Here is a 17,139-nt window from a genome sequence, read left to right on the forward strand (position 1 = left end):
ACAACTCAACATTATTCCGCACTGAACTTTTGTCATTCACATTATAACACACAGTTTGTAGTGGACACCAGAGCAGTGATCGGCAACCTATGGCAACGTGCCAACTCATATCGCTGGCCCAATTAATGGCATGAAAAGTTCAAAAGAAAAAGACATTTTATCATTTACAGGAGAAGGCAGAAAATCATAGAATCCCTACAATGCAGAATGAGGTCATTTGGCTTATTGAGCCTGCACCGACAACAATCCCACGCAGGCCCTATCCCCATATCCCTACATGTATTTACACTGTTAATTCCTCTTGATACTAAGGGGCAATTTAGCATGGCTAATCAACCTAACCCGCACATCTTTCGGACTTTGGGAGGAAACTGGAGCACCCGGAGGAAACCCATGCAGGCACGGGGAGAACTCCACACAAACAGTGACCCGAGGCCAGAACTGAACCCGATATCCATGAGGCAGCAGTGCTAACCACTGTGCCATTGTGTTATGTTGATAAAAGATGTACAGGATGCAAGTAGCAAACGTTCATGTTTTAAGTTCCAATTTGCTGCTTATTTCAGTATCACACAATGTGGAATCATAGAATTCTTACACAGCAGACCATTTGGCCCATCGAGTCTGCACTGACTCTCTGAACAAGCATCTTACCCAGGCCCTATCCCCATAACCCCATGTACATACTCCGTTAATCCTCAAACTTACATACCTTGGGACACTGAAGGGGCAATTTAGCATGGCCAATCTGCCTAACCTGCACATCTTTGGACTCTGGAAGGAAACCGGAGCACCTGGAGGAAACTCAAGCAGAGATGGGGAGAACGTGCAAACTCCGTACAGACAGTGACCCAAGGTCAGGAATCAAACCTGGGTCCCTGGCACTGTGAGGCAGCAGTGCTAACCACTGTGCCACCGTGGAACTGTGTTTGATGTCGCGATTTCTTTCATTATAAACTGTGGTGGGGCACATTTGACAAAATGTCAGCTCCTAAGAAGTTATAATATGTCTCCTCCGACATATTAATTTGGATTTATTCAAAAGAACCACCCTGTCTGTGCTTTCTGTTGCAAAGTTGGCAGGATCTACACTTCAAATATAATTTTAAATGAAGTTTTTTTAAAACATTGTACTGATCTTGTTTACGTTCCATGCATTAATGATGTAATTATATAGAGAGATCTTATAAAGGTTAAACTCTATTTTCAGTGCACAACACAGGCTTAGCATGCTAATTCTTGAAAGGCTGCCAATCTGCTCCAGGGTATCTGGCAAACATCAACTACGAGCTGCAACAAATACAATAAGTAGACAATTTCGGCAATTAAATTACCTTGAATGTTTCGTCACTTAATCTGGTATCATTTGATTTGGTTGTCACAAATGGAAAATTCTAAAATTTCTGGACACGTGGCAATTTTTAAAACACAAAAATATTTACAGAATAAGGCTCCAGTTGTATTGGCATTTCTAGCACATATCATCCCGTCAATAACATAGTGTAATGGCTTCATAGAATAGCTTTGGTCAAAAGGTGATCTCGACCATGATGTATTAGTAACAGAGGCATAAAGGTTTACAGCATGGAAACAGGCCCTTCAGTCCAACTTGTCTGTGCTGCCTTTTTTTTTAAAATCACTAAGCTCGTCCCAATTGCCCGCGTTTGGCCCATATCCCTCTATACCCAAATTACCCATGTAACTGTCTAAACGCTTTTTAAAAGACAAAATTGTACCCACATCCAGCACTACCTCTGGCAGCTCATTCCAGGCAGTCAGCACCTTGTCTGTGAAAAAATTGCCCCTGTAGGCCCTTTTGTGTCTCTCCCCTCTCACCTTAAACCTACGCCCTCTAGATTTAGACTCCCCTACCTTTGGCAATCTAACCGATCTATGTCCCTCATTATTTTATAGACTCTATAAGATCACCCCTAAGTCTCCTACGCTCCAGGGAAAAGTTTTAGAGAATAGCAGACTTTGATTCATCCAGTTGTGTCATTAGTCAGTTCTCACCTTTCCTGTTCGTCACAGGATAGCTATCGGAAAGCACTGTGACCGGTTTGAATGCCACACAAGAACATAAGAAATAGGAGCAGGTGTAGGCCATCTAGCCCTTCCAGCCTGCCCTGCCATTCAATAAGATCATGGCTGATCTGTCGTGGCTCAGTTCCACATTCCCGCCCTCTCCCCATAACCCTTAATCCCCTCTCTTATCAAAAACCCATCAACCCGCGTCTTAAAAATATTTAGCGAGGTAGCCTCCACCACTTCAACGGGCAGAGAATTCCAGAGATCCACCACCCTTTGAGTGAAGAAGTTCTTCCTCAACTCTGTTCTAAACCGCCCCCCCCTTTATCTTGAGGCTGTGCCCCCTAGTCCTACTGTCCTTTCTGAGCAGGAAGAGTCTCTCCACCTCTATCCTATCCATCCCATTCATCATCTTATACATCTCAAGGAGATCTCCCCTCATTCTTCTAAACTCTTAACGAGTACAAGCCTAGTTTATTCAGCCTCTCCTCATAGCTCAACCCCCTCAACTCCGGCATCAGCCTAGTAAACTTCCTCTGCACTCCAAGGCCAAAATATCCTTGCGTAAGTACGGCGCCCAAAACTGCACACGGTACTCCAGCTGCGGCCTCACCAATGTCCTATACAGCCGCAGCAAGACCTCCCTACTTTTATATTCAATCCCCCTCGCTATGAAGGCCAGCATCCCATTTGCCTTCCTGACCACCTGCTGCACCTGCAAGCTGGGTTTTTGCGACTCATGCACAAGGACCCCGAGGTCCCTCTGCACCGTCGCCTGCTGCAGTTTTTCGCCACGTAAGTAATAATCCTTCCCACCATTATTCCTACCAAAGTGGACCACCTCGCACTTGCCAACATTAAATTCCATTTGCCACTTCCTGGCCCATTCGCCCAGCCTATCTAGATCCTTCTGTAGACTCTCCACACCCTCCGCACAATTTGCCATTCCACCAATCTTGGTGTCATCAGCAAATTTCGATACCATACGCTCGGTTCCCTCCTCCAGATCATCTATATAAATGGTAAATAGCTGAGGCCCCAGCACCGACCCCTGGGGCACTCCACTAGTCACCGACCGCCAATCCGAATAGCACCCATTGACCCCCACTCTCTGCCTCCTATTTGACAACCAATCCTCTATCCACGCTAACACCCTACCCCCAACTCCATGTCCCCTGACCTTCTGCAATAACCTCTTGTGAGGTACCTTGTCAAACGCCTTCTGAAAATCAAGAAAGACCACATCCACCGGCTCTCCTTTATCCACCGCCCTAGTCACAGGTCACCTACCTTTACTGCCTGCCGTGATAAAGTGAGGGTTTTTGTTTGTCACCCCCAATGCAGTGAAATCCCCGTCCTCTGGAAGTAACGTCACTGCTTCCACAGCCTATCGTGAATCAAAAGAAGATTTGCAAGAAAGATTAGAAGATCAGCGAGGGACTAATAACCACTGTTAAAACTGTTACAGGGCAGTTTAGAAATTCTTTCTTTTCAGAATCACAGTGCAGAAAAGGCCCTTCAGCCCATCTGGTCTGCAGTGACGCATGAAAGGTCCTGACTTGCCCATCTAATCCCACTTGCCAACACTTGGTCCATAGCCTTGAATGTTATGATGTTCTCATCCAGGTAGTTTTTAAAGGATGTGAGGCTTCCCATTTCCATAAGCAGCACATTCCACTCCATCACCACTCTCTGGGTAAAAAACATTTTTCCTCAAATCCCCCAAAACCTTCCACCCTTCACTTTTAACCTGTGTCCCCTCGTAACTGACCCTTCAAGTAAGGGGAACAGCTGCTCCCCTATCCAACTTGTCCTTTTGTTGAAAATCAGAAGTTTCCGAGGAAGAGGTCTTGCAGAACGATTTCTGCTTAAGGAAATGCTGTACGGGAAGGGTTTTCTAACAGTCATGTTTGTCCCACAGGATACTAAGTCCACTTTATTTAAATAAAAGGAGAGTGAGGCAAAACAGGTTTACAAACTACACAAGGAAGCCACCCAGTGGATGCACCAAGCAACAGCAATGGGTGTAGCCAAAGAACAACTGCAGTGCACCCATCTCTCCAATTGAAGGGTTCGGGGTGATCTTTGACAGCACATTCAGGCGCTCAAGGAGTTCTGACATAAGCAAGACAGGGTCTTGAGCTGAAAGATTAATTTAGCCAGTGTTCAGCTCATGATATCATCTTAAGAAAGGGGTTGAAGCCCACTCTCGGAACAACTGCCCAGAGACTCACGGAGGTATTGAAAGGTCCTGAAATACCTGGTCACACTCGTTGAAGAGGATATTTTGTTGGCTAACTTTGTCCTTCGCATTGAACAATGACGAGCTGTTTTAAGTAAACAGGGTGTAATGTAGATTTCAAAGGGATGGTCACCATTTCATGTTTATTTATTAGTGTCACAAGTAGGCTTACATTAACACTGTAATTAAGTTACTGTGAAAATGCCCTAGTCACCACACTCCGGCGCCTGCTCGAGTACACTGAGGGAGAATTTAGCACAGCCAATGCACCTAATCAGCGCGTCTTTCGGACTGTGGGAGGAAACCGGAGCACCTGGAGAAAACCCACGCAGACGCTGGGAGAATGTGCAAGCTCCACACAGACTGTCACCCGAAGCCAGGAATTGAATTCAGGTCCCCTGTGCTGTGAGGCAGCAGCGCTAACCACTTTCTCCAGGTTCCACCAATGGAAATCAAAGGGCTTTACTTACAAGAGTATTGTGCAACTCCATTCCATTTTATAGGAGTCACCATGGGAAAGAAAGTGCTTGGTCACGGGAATCTTCTTCGGATCTGAATGAGGAATGGGAGGTGGGCACAAGGCCAAATGGAACAGGAGCAGCTGCTGGAGGACAGAGGGCCAGGAGCGTGAGGCAATGGTCCTTCCCACCAGGGGTATGGGACATCTCTTCTCCTCCGGACCTCCTCCAGAAAATCTGTTATGTCTGAGAGTCTTGTGCATCCTTTCCCTCCATCCCTGCACCATCCTGTAACAGGTCACTGTGTGTCAGAGCTCTCCTCACCTTCAGCAGAAGTCCTTGAACACCGCTCTACATCAAGTACTTGGGTGCCAAACCTGCAGGTGTGTGACTTAACATTTTCGTGCAAGCTCACGTTCGGGTAATCAACAATTAGGACTAAAATCGGGCACTAAATACAGGCTTGAAAGCAGACATTAACACCACACTCTTGTTTTCTGTTACCATCCTAAGGTGACATCACCACCCAAGGCCATATGGTAGAAAAATACACCCAGCTATGACGATATGACTCATAAAGGGAAGGAATTCTATTTTAAAATATTTCCAACATTGAAACTACTTTATTAGAAATATCAACTCACCTCATACACTGGAATAGTTCTCTGTGACTCGTAAGTTGTCAAGTCCCACATAATACATACTTTATCACGTCCAGAGCTGCATAAAATGAATCGTTACATTATGACAGAGTCAACAAGTTAAATCTTACGTATTTCACAGGATATCTTTTAAAAGATCTTTTCACCTTCAAATTCACATTAAAAACTGCACTGGCTTCCCTTTCCGCCCCTGTCTACATCAACAGGGATGAAGTGGAAATGGCCGAGAGATTCAAGTTTCTAGGTGTACAGATCGCCAACAACCTGTCCTAGTCCCTCCAAGCTGACACTATCGTTAAGAAAGCCCACCAACACCTCTACTTTCTCACAAGGTTGAGGAAATTGGCATGTCTGCTACGACTCTCACCAATTTTTACAGATGCACCATAGAAAGCATCCTTTCTGGTTAGTATCACAGCTCGGTATGGCTCCTGCCCTGCCCAAGACTGCAAGAAATTACAAAGCGTCATGAACATAGCTCACTCCTTCATGCAAACCAGCCTCCCTTCCATTAACTCTGTCCACACTTCCCGGTGCCTCAGAAAAGCAGCCAGCATAATCAAGAACACCACGCATACTCTCTTTCATCTTCTGTCAGGAAAAAGATTCAAAAGTGTGAGGTCATATGTCAATCAACTCAAGAATAGCTTCTTCCCTGCTACACCCTAGCTATGACTGTAACACCACATTCTGCACTCTCTCTTTTCCTTCTCAATGAATGGTATGCTTTGTCTGTACAGCACGCAAGAAGCAATACTTTTCACTGTAGACTAATATATGTGACAATAATAAATCAAATCAAAACAGGCTTTGGAATGAATGTACAACTTTTAAACTGAAGACTCATATTTATACAAGCAAGAAAAGCGACTAAATTTATTTGGCAAAATAAGTCCCATCTTGGAAATGCTCACAAAGCTGATGACTGTGATTGGCCCCTGTTTCTATTTTCTGGATTAGCCACTTTTTTGCCTGTATTTTTCAGCTAAAACACAGTTTAATTCACACCAGACTCTATATTACAACAAACCTGCTTGGAACTTTCACAGTACCTGACAAGTGTATTTCCATCTGAAGTGAATGTCAGCGAAGTCACAGCACTGTAATGAGAGTCCAGCACCTTCACACAGCTGCTGGAGTTCAGGTCCCAAAGCCGGATTTTATAGTCCATCGAAGAGGAAAATAGCTGAAGCCGGGATATGTCAGGGTGAAATTCAACCAGGCTGCAAGGAGAAAGTAAGGAAGTGCCAGAAGTGAAGGAAAGTAATCTGAATGTGGTTGAGGCCAAAATGTTGTCTGATTTCAAAAAGAAATTTGACATAGCTCTTGGGGCTAAAGGGATCTAGGGATATTGGGCCGGGGGCGGTGGGGTGGGAATCAGGATATCAAATTTGATGATCAGCCATGTTCAAGATGAATGGCTGCTTCTCGTTTCTATTTAGGTTTATACCAAATAGACCATCTCATCAGGCAAAGCTTGGAGCAAGTACATCTTTGCCTTTTGAAACTTACATAAAATGCCAGAGTTTTATACTATTTAAAATCCGTTCTTCATTCATTACAAGACTTTGGTGAGAGGTGCGCAAAGCTACTTTTCCCTGGGACAGGTCGCTAGTCTGTTGCCAGCGGGGGCACTCAACATCGAGTGTGGGTGATCAGGAGGCTCTCCCACTCTTATTGCCAGCCATTGGCATGTTTGTAATTTATTTGCAGGTTGACACTCAACCTGTTTGGCTGCGTGATGAACGCACCTTCCATGGTCGTCAAGTCCTGGGGTGGGACCCAAACCCAGAGCGCCTGGTTCAGAGGCAGTGACGCTACCTGCTGCACCACAAGACCACCTACGCACCAAACTTACAACAGTTCTAATATTAAGCCACATGGTTAATTTTCCTTACTGAACAACTCCACAGGAGCCCTTTAGATTGTGTGTACAGTACTGCTTGATAACGTCCCAAATCTTGATTGTACTATCACATCCACCTGAAAAAGTTGATAAACAAGCCATGATAGTTCCATTGCCTTTCATCGGGGTCGCATTTCCAAACGTATCAGGTTGATCTGCCATGTGATCTACAGGATCACTTTTACATGTTGTAACATAGAATAAATGAAAGAATCTGGGGACAGTCCCATCGAGGAAAGACTTGTACCTGTAGCCAATAAAGTTGAGGTAGAGTCAAAAGCCATGCTGGCCACAGGATTATCGTGAATAGCTTTCCATGTACGAGTGCACACGTTCTCCTTCCAGTCCCACTGCTTCAGGAGTAAGGCACGACTACTCGTCACCAAAATCTACAAAGCAAGATAATATTACACGTACTGTAATGTGTCACAAATGGGATAAATTCTTTCAGGTGGTGACAGGTATGGTTAAGTGGGGGCAATGCAAGAGAGTGGGGTTCAAGGTCTTCCAGAAAATCTTTGACAAGGTAGTCTGCAGGAGGTGTTGGGGAAGATTTAGCGATGTAGAACGAGGGGATAAAATAGCAGCTTGGGAGTAAAAAACGAATTGGAAGGAGAACACAGGGGATAGGAGTTAAAGACAACATTGCAGTAATTGGAACTGGGTAGCACTTCCTAGAATTGTAGAATCCTACAGTGCAGAAGGAGATCATTCGGCCCATTGAGTCTGTACTGACCACAATCCTGCCCAGGCCCCATCCCAATAACCTCAAGTATTTACCCTAGCTTGTCCCCCTGACACTAAGGGGCAATTTAGCATGGCCAATCCACCTAACCTGTACATCTTTGGACTGTGGGAGGAAACCGGAGCATCCGGAGGAAGTCCATGCAGACACAGGGAGAACGTGCAAACTCCACACAGGCAGTGACCCAAGCTGGGAATCAAAGCCGGGTCCCTGGTGCTGAGAGGCAGCAACCACAACCACTGTGCCACCCTGACTTCTGTCCTGGGATCACTTCTGTTTTCTATGCACAACACTGATTAATACCTAGGACTAGAGCAGGGAATTCCAAACAATGGGATGTAATCCTCAGTGGGGTCACAGATCAAGCAACTTGGATCGTTTGCTCCCCTGCCTCGGTGGCAGCAACGGCAACTGTGGAGCGGTGACTCTGCTAGGGGAATCCCTGGGATCGGCTCCACGTCATGACAAACGGGCACGAGATTATTTTCTGCTGCCACGGTTCAGAAGATGTGTTCTAAAGAAACAAAACTCCCAAAGTCAGATTGCAGTCTCCACCAGAGTCTGCACAATGGCTGGTGAACTCTTATTCTGGGATCACGCCAACTTTCATGTGTTCAAATGAGCTCATGGTGGGAAACAGTAGAGCACACAAACAGTATCCAAATACAGATAATCCAAAAATAGAGTAAATCATTCTGAGAACCAACAGAACATCTTTACAAGATGGTGGAATATGCTACAAAGTCCAAAATAGACGCTCCACAATTAGTCAATAGAAGCAATGCGTGCAGGGAGAGACGGCAATGCAATTTTTTTTGTCTTTTCCCAATCTGCTGCCTTCTATTTTTGACCTCCTGCTGATGTCAAATGGATCACATCCAACTGAAGAAAGCAAGTCCAATTTGCAGCTGCGTGCATTCAAAAATGCACAATAAATTCACCAGCTGAGGAAGATACTGAGTCTCTCTTAGCTCTCTTCTCAACAAATTACAGTGCCCACTGAAGGAAAATTACCCGGGTACAGTTCCAAGCACTTCATTCCCTCTTGTTTAAGAGCCCTTTATTATCCCTATCAGGTGGCCCTTCAGATGAGTCTGCTCTACAACCACCCAATGGAATAAGACACAATCAATTGCATTCAATTTTTCATTTCTGCAGGAAAGCTTTCATCAGCCTCTCTTGGAGGCACTGGATATACATACCTACGCTAATATGGCATATTTAGAATCCCTACAGTGCAGGAGACCATTTGGCCCATCGAGTCTGCATTGACCACAATTCCACCCAGGCCCTCTTCCCATAACCCCTCATATTTATCCTGCAAATCCCTCCGGCACTGGGTCAATTTAGCATCCCACCTGACAAAGGAACAGCCAGTTCCGAAAGCTAGTGGCGTTTGCTACAAATAAACCTATTAGACTTTATCCTGGTGTCGTCAGACTTCTTACTCAATTTAGCATGGCCAATCAACCTAACCCGCACATCTCTGGACTGCGGGAGGAAACCGGAGCACCCAGAGGAAACCCACGCAGACACGGTGAGAACATGTAGACTCTGCACAGACAGCAACCCGAGGCCAGAACTGAACCTGGGTCCCTGGCACTGTGAGGCAGCTGTGCTAACCACCGTGCCACCGCGCCACCCTATGCGCTAATCGATGCACTAATCAAGCTTAATGTCATACTGTGCTACTGATCACATATCTTTTACCAAATTAAACTTAAAAAGTGCGAAAACACTTCCTTTCCAATAACTACCTCATCATCAGGGCTGACAATGAAGCAGGTAATATCTTCTTGATCCTCCTGCAAGGCAAAAGAGGAAAATGGTAATCAACACAAATGCAATGACACAAACAATGTTCAGACAGATAAATGAGTTGGAGAATGGGGAGGCCACTTATTACTTGTAAGATCCGAGTTCAGATCAAGTAGAGGAACAAAGGCGTTTCAGAACAGAAAAATTCCAATCATTACAAGCTCCGCCACACGTCAACAAGGTTATCAAGGAAAGCAAACCAAGCTCTCGGCTTTATTTCTAAAGGGATATAATTCAACAGAAGGAAATTTAGGCTCAATTAGCATCAAACCTTGGGTTAAGCCACACTTAAGAGTATTGGTTGCAGTTCTGGTTACTATATTATGGAAAGGATACAAAGGCACGGGAGATGATCGGGGATGATAGCAGAAATATTTAAGTATACATATCAGAAAAGGATGGACAGGCTGGGTATCTTTTATCTTGGGAACAAGTGCTGCAGGGTGACCAAATCTTGGTCTTCCAAATGCTGGAAGATTTTGACAAAACAGATGAGAGAGATCATCAATGTGAGTTAGCCATAACTCAAAAGAAACTCTTTTATCCAAAGAGTGGTGAGAATGTGGAACTTGCTACCTTAGCGAGTGTAGAAGCAAATAGTTTAGATACAATTAAGGAGATTAGACAAGCATATGAGGGAGAAGGGAATACAGGGTTAAGATGATAGGATTTAAGATGAGAAAAGACAGGAATGGAGCATGAACTGAACAGAATGGCCTCTCTCTGTGCTGTATTTCCAATGTACGCAAAATGACTTTTGGGTGAAATGGAAACAAATCACATAGATACACTAAAAGGAAGGCTTTGAATATCTGTGCTGAGTTATATTGCTGACGTAGGAGCTTTGGGTTTGACATTTAATATTATATTGAACTGGCAGTGTGTAATAATTATAAAGTTGTAAATGAAAACTCCATTATGCAGCCCTAACACATTCCACATTAAACACAAAATTAACAAAATGCAATTAAAAAGTGAGTATGGAAAGTTTCTATTGGTACAGAGGTTGAAGATATTAGTTTGCATAATACACTGTATACCAAGAGCTCACCAGCAGGACCAAGGGTGAGGAACGGAAAAGCATTCATGCCAAAGTAAATTCCACACCTGTTCAATGCTCTTGGTGACCTTTCCTGTTCCAATATCGATGATATTGATCTTTGCTCCACAAGTACAAAACATGTACATTCCATCTTTATTGATCTGGATGAAAAAATAGAATATATTTCAAAACAAGGGGAGACTTTTTCTACCTCAAAATGGACAGAGAGAGCCCAAAGTCCATTAAAATAAACTCATGGGTCTTATACTTTTCCCTCTTCTTTAGAATTTAAGATATCAAAGATAAATCAAATTCATCAAACCAAAAACAAACATGAAAACAAATTAGGACAGAGGAAACGATGGAGAAGGTTGGAATGAAGAAAAGTCGAATGTTACATTCAAGCTATATTTCAGTAGCTTTCTTAGGATAATTTAAAATCCCTGCAGTACAGGAGGCCTTTCAGCCCATCGAGCCCATACGACCCTCTGACAGAGCATCACAAACTGGCCCTTTTGCCGCAACCACGCACATCTACCCTGCTAATTTCCTAATCCATGCATCTTGGGACACTAAGGTTCAATTTAGCACAGCCAGTCTACCCAACCTGCAGATCTTCAGACTGTAGGAGGAAACTGGAGCACCAGGAGGAAACCCATGCAGACAATGGGAGAACGTGCAAACTCCGCATGGACAGTCACCACAGGCTGGAATCAGACCTGGGTCCCTGCTGCTGTGAGACAGTAGTGCTAACCACCAGGCCATCGTTTTATTCTTCACAGGATATTGGTGTCAAAGCAAGGCGAACATTTGTTGCCCATTCTTTATTTCCCTTGAACGGAAAGGCTTGCTAGATCATTTCAGAGGGCAGTTAAGAGTCAACCACATGGCTCTGGAGTCTCAAGTAGGCCAGACCAGGTAAGGATGGCAGATTTCCTTCCCGAAAGGACATTAGTGAACGAGATGGAATTTAGTTTTGTAGCCACCCTTGCTGAAACGAGCGACAAATTCCAGAATTATTAATTGAATTTAAATTCTACCAGCTGCCATGGTGAGATTTAAACCCATATCCCCAGAGTGTTAGGCTGGGCTGTGGATTACCATCATTATGCCATCATCTCCCACAATGATCAGCATAGTAGCACAGGAATGGATCTCTGTAAAACTCAGCACTTGCTTGCCTTTCAACTTCTTCCTCTTTCAGTGACTCCTAGATCTACTTTTTAGTATAAGAAATGTTGATGTCGGGCTCCATAACCATGATGAACAAATCATATTATACAAGAAATTACATAGACTCAGACCTTAAAATGAGCCAAATTTGCTTTGTTGCATCATATTCATTGAATCCCAACAGTGCAGACGAGGCCGTTCAGCCCATCGTGTCTGCACCGACTCTCTGACAGAGTATCTTACCCAGGCCCCATCCCTCATCCTACCCCTGTAACCCCACATATCTCCAATTGCTAATCCATCCAATCTACACATCTTTGGACACCAAGGGGCAATTTTAGCATGGCCAATCCACCTAACCTGCATATCTTTGGAATATGGGCGGAAACCGAAGCACCTGAGGAAACCCAGGCAGACACAAGGAGAACATGCAAACTTCAAGCAGACAATCACCCAAGGCTGGAATTGAACCTGGATCTCTTGCGCTGTGAGGCAGCAGTGCTAACCGTCAAATTACTGATTTGATAATTATGTCACATTTAAGAGATTGCAATATCAAAATTGTATCCTTAGTATTTCAATATCCTGTAGCATTTTTAGTAATCAATCTCAAAAGTTTGAACATTATTGGAAAAATGTTAAATTTGTAACAGATTAAAAGGTACCTGCACTTTTCCCCCTTTGTAGAATGGTTCAATTTTGCTGGAAACAGTATAGCTGGAAGAGATGTAAACATTGAGTGAAACACTGATTGAGAAAAACAGTCAATTACCGAAATTTCACATTTGACTGAAGCAAAACAAACATTGTTTTGCCTTCAGAAGGTACACTTTCAGGGATTTCAAGCTGTGAGTCCATGTCCTCTTAACACAAGGTTCAGATCTATTGCCTGCCAAAAATCCTTCACGCGCGTTTTGTTACACAGAATTCCAAATGCCTTGGATTTTACATGTTCACTGTTCCAAAAGTGCAAGAATGTCTGCAGATATATAAAAATAGTCTCTCTTAATATATTTAAATTATTTCTTCAGTTCTGTACAATGTTACCACCAGGATCTCAGTTTGTGAGCATTACATTTTCAGGTTTTTCAACTTCAGATAGTTCTGTCAATGAGCACTTATTCCCTATAAACTGCCTTTGCCTGCCCCATTGGGATAGAATCTAAGGATCAAACTGAAAGCCTTCATTACTATATTTTAATGACTGATTATATCATGTGTATTCTCACCTGATCTTCCTCAACTTCAGATATCAGGAGAATAAACGCTTAACCTTGATACTAATTTAGGTTACAAACTATCTTGACAGATTTCTTAAATGGAGGTGACAGAAGCAAGAGCACGCTGCAGTATTCACAGACTTAAATGTCATGTCTTGAAAACAAGAAAATTAACAGTCACACATACTCCGCTAATCCATGATGTAAAACAGACCAGACACCACAGCTCAGTACCACTGGCGGGGCCCCATAGCAGCAAGGCGCCAAAAAAAAGTCCTTTTGCAGGGGAATTTTAACCTACTAGGGTGGTTGGGCTTTCATGTAGCTGGTATGTTAAAACACCAGAAACTGTTGGCACATGAAGAGAATGCAGGAACCGGCTGCTTTCTGCTTCAGTATATTGTTCAGCTCACTGTGAAATCCCCATGGAACAGATGGGTCTCACACGAACACAGACACACACACCCCTACTCTTGGGGCTAAAGGGATCAACATATATGGGATTGGAGAGGCAGGGTCAGGGTACTGAATTTGATGATCAGCCATGATCATGATGAATGGCGGAGCAGGCTCGAAGGGCCAAATAGCCTACTCCAGGCGTCTAGTTTCTATATTATACAACAAGTTTAATATTGGTGTGACTGTTTGTGCATTGCATAGGTGCCGAACAGCTGCATATCACAGGCATGGATCCATCATTACTTGGAAATAGAGGGAGATTTGGTCCCCTAGAGAGACTCCCTCTGCTTCACCCTAGTCAGCTAACCCAGTGACCAGTTAGGCGCATTAAGACTATAACTGCTGCAATGCTGAAAGGCAAATCATTTCCACACCAACACCACAGTTGTCAAGCAAATGCATCCAAAACTTGTAACTAAGTGCAGACATCAGTAGTTTACCCCATCACACAGTCCAGACATTTCTCTTCTCTGTAAGAACTCTGACTCACAATTAGTATTTCTTTACCTCAAATAGTAAGTAGTTTAGTTCCCAACCTTCGTCTAAAATGTTTGTCCACACACTTCAGCAACAACTGACATTCTGAAAGAGCATCATGCCCAGTGCCATACCTTCCTTCCCCATAGCCCTGCACATTTGCTCCTCTAATCCACCTAATCTACACATTTTTGGACACTAAGGGAGAATTTAACATGGCCAATGTACCTAACCTGTACATCTTTGGACTGTGGGAGGAAACCAGAGCACCCGGAGGAAACCGATGTAGAAGCGGGGCGTATGTGCAGACTCCACACAGACAGTGACCCTAGGCCAGAATTAAACCAGGGTCCCTGGCGCTGTGAGGCAGCAGCATTAACCACAGAGTTCATCAATCACAGTCCCACAGTTTACACCACAGCACCAGAGACCTGGGTTCGGTGCCTGGCCTGGGTCACTGTCTGTGTAGAGTCTGCACGTTCTCCCCATGTCTGCGTGGGTTTCGTCTGGGTGCTTCGGTTTCCTACCACAGTGTGAAAGATGTGCTGGTTAGGTGCATTGGCTATGCTGAATTCTCCCTCAGTGTACCCGAACAGGGCACAGAACATGGCAACTCGGGGATTTTCACAGCAACGTCATTGCAGTGTTAATGTAAGCCTACTTGTGACAACAATAAATAAACTTGAAACAAACAATCACAGGGCCACAGTTTAAATCAATCACAGTGCCACAGCACAGTGATCAACATGGAGAGTGTGTGGAGGGGGGGGGCCATGCTTGGCTGATCTGGATGCCAGTGCAGAGGCTGGCACTCAGCCATGTCCCATGGGGGAGGGGATGTGGCAACACTCACTTTGTCTTCAACCTGATGGCGGTGGCAGCCATGCTCGGGGCTCAGGCGGCTGGTCTCAGTCTCCCTCTTCCTCAGGCCACCATCTCTCATCAACAGCACGTTCCCAGCACAGGCCCCGCACTTCCGGCGCTGCACTGACCTCACCGGCGGCGCGCTGAGAATGACGCAGCCCCGTCTCCAGACGCAACAGCTGCACAGAGTCAGTGACAGCTCGGCCTCTGTGAGAGATCAGAGGGACCGCCCCCTCCGGCTGGCCTCGCCCCCTCTGGGTGGCCACGCCCCGGGATAGTCCCGCCCCCCTCCGACTTACCCCGCCCTCCGACATGCCACGCCCTCCGACCTGCCCCCCCGCCCCTTCTGGCTGACCCCGCCCCCTCTGGGCGGTCCGTCCCGACTGGCTCCGCCCCCTCTGGCTGGCCCCGCCTCCTCCAGGTGACCCCCCCCTTTGCCACAGCTGCTTCTAGGTGGGGGGGGTGTTCTTTCGGGTCAAGTCTTTCGGGTCGTTCTTTTGGGTGGGCCGAACCAAGCAAACAAACTTAAATTACGTTCGGACAAAGAAAAAGGGGGCGGCTCCCCAAAAGGAGGGGGAACGGCCCGAACAGAAACAAAAAGGTACAAAGGAAACTTAAGACGAGTCAAATCAAAATGTGATTGTCGGGGTCTATAACACACCTCAGTCCCAGCGGTGCCCAACGGGCACGGAAAGCCTCGACAGTGCCCACGGACATTGCGTGCTCCCCCTCCAGGGACGCCCAGCTGCGAACGTAGCCACGGTAGAGGGGCAGGCAGACGGCCCCGTCGATCACCCGCTGCCTGGACCTGTTGATGGCGCGTCTCGCCAGGCCCAGGAGCAGGTTCACGAGGAGGTCGGCGTCCCGACCCTCCCCTCTCCGCACCGGGTGTCCGTAGATCAGGAGCGCGGGACCGAAATGCAAACTGAACATCAATAAAAGGTTCTTCAGAAAATCAAAAAGGGAGTGCAATCTATAACACAAAACGTAGACGTGGTCCACGGACTCCTCGAGGCCACAGAAAGAGCAGTCTCGGGAGTCCGCGAACCAGTGAATCCTATGGTTGTGCGGCACCGCTGCGTGCAGCAGCCTCCACCCCAAGTCCCCAATGTAACTGGGGGAGATCCCTCTGCAGAGGGACCTCCATCGGGGACCTCCGCCGCCCGGCGGCAACAAGGCCCGCCAAGGTGTGTCCGGGCGACAGGCGAGGACGCGATAGTGGAAGGTGCGCAGCAGCAGCCCGGACAGGAAACACCTCTGCGCGCTGGAAAAAGGCACAGAGGACATTTCCGCCAGACGGCTCATGCTGGGGGGCACCTGACCCGGGGAGGGGGGTCTAGGCTTCGGGCTAATGTGGAATTCCATCCGAACAGGGGAACGCTCGGACGGGATCCCACAGCATGCCTGAGCTGCTTCGAGCTGGCGTGTGCTTTTGGGGCCGAGCATGACCGTCCTAAGGTCTTGGATGGCTTTGGCCGCGCGCCAGATGGCCACCCCGCACGCGAGGGTTCATCCAGCCCACTCCTCCGCCGTCCAGCACGTCCCCGATCCTGGTCACCCCGGCCTCCACAGCCTCCCTCTCCGTCAGCCACCTGAAGTTATACGGCTGGAGGTGCGGATTCCTGAGCGACGGCTCTCACACGAGAGCCGCTACTCCTGACGGGGGAGAACTGCGTTGCAAGGCGACCACGTTCCAGATGGTGAGGAGATCCTGGTAGAAGACGGGCAGCTCCCACAACGAGGTGGGAACGCGCCCCAGATTGATGTGCAGGAGCTGCACGTTATAATTGAGGCCGCGCCACTGGCGGAAGAAATACGTGGCCAGGGCGCACCCATCGTGGAGGAGGCTCAACGTAAAGGTATCTCTGCAGGGTCTGGAGGCGGAAGGTCGCTATCTGCGTGTGGAGGCACACCAGATCTTGCCCGTCCTTCTCAATCGGGAGAAGCAGAACCGCAGCAGAGACCCAGTGCAGTCGGTTGTCCCAGAAGAAGCACACGAGGGTTCTCTGGATGTTGGCGACAAAGCCAGGGGGAGGGGTCAAAGG

The 17,139-nt window shown here is 46.4% G+C and overlaps 1 protein-coding gene across 1 annotated transcript in view; it reads right to left on the reverse strand.

The window, feature by feature from the left end:
- The window catches only part of tbl3 (transducin beta like 3), a 52,973-nt gene extending 37,754 nt beyond the window's left edge, over positions 1-15,219 (reverse strand). Inside the window, exons 1-9 of the mRNA XM_080206326.1 lie at positions 15,084-15,219; positions 12,740-12,791; positions 10,967-11,062; positions 9,799-9,846; positions 7,544-7,685; positions 7,289-7,373; positions 6,443-6,613; positions 5,373-5,448; positions 3,319-3,415 (exon numbers count right to left, since the gene is read on the reverse strand). Coding sequence (XP_080062452.1) covers positions 3,319-3,415; positions 5,373-5,448; positions 6,443-6,613; positions 7,289-7,373; positions 7,544-7,685; positions 9,799-9,846; positions 10,967-11,062; positions 12,740-12,791; positions 15,084-15,115 — 799 coding nt within the window. The 5' untranslated portion in view covers positions 15,116-15,219. The remainder of the gene's footprint in view (positions 1-3,318; positions 3,416-5,372; positions 5,449-6,442; positions 6,614-7,288; positions 7,374-7,543; positions 7,686-9,798; positions 9,847-10,966; positions 11,063-12,739; positions 12,792-15,083) is intronic.
- Between the last annotated feature and the right edge of the window lie 1,920 nt (positions 15,220-17,139).

The sequence above is a fragment of the Carcharhinus amblyrhynchos genome, chromosome 18 (assembly GCF_965287045.1).
Source record: "Carcharhinus amblyrhynchos chromosome 18, sCarAmb.v2.hapA, whole genome shotgun sequence".
NCBI lineage: Eukaryota > Metazoa > Chordata > Chondrichthyes > Carcharhiniformes > Carcharhinidae > Carcharhinus > Carcharhinus amblyrhynchos.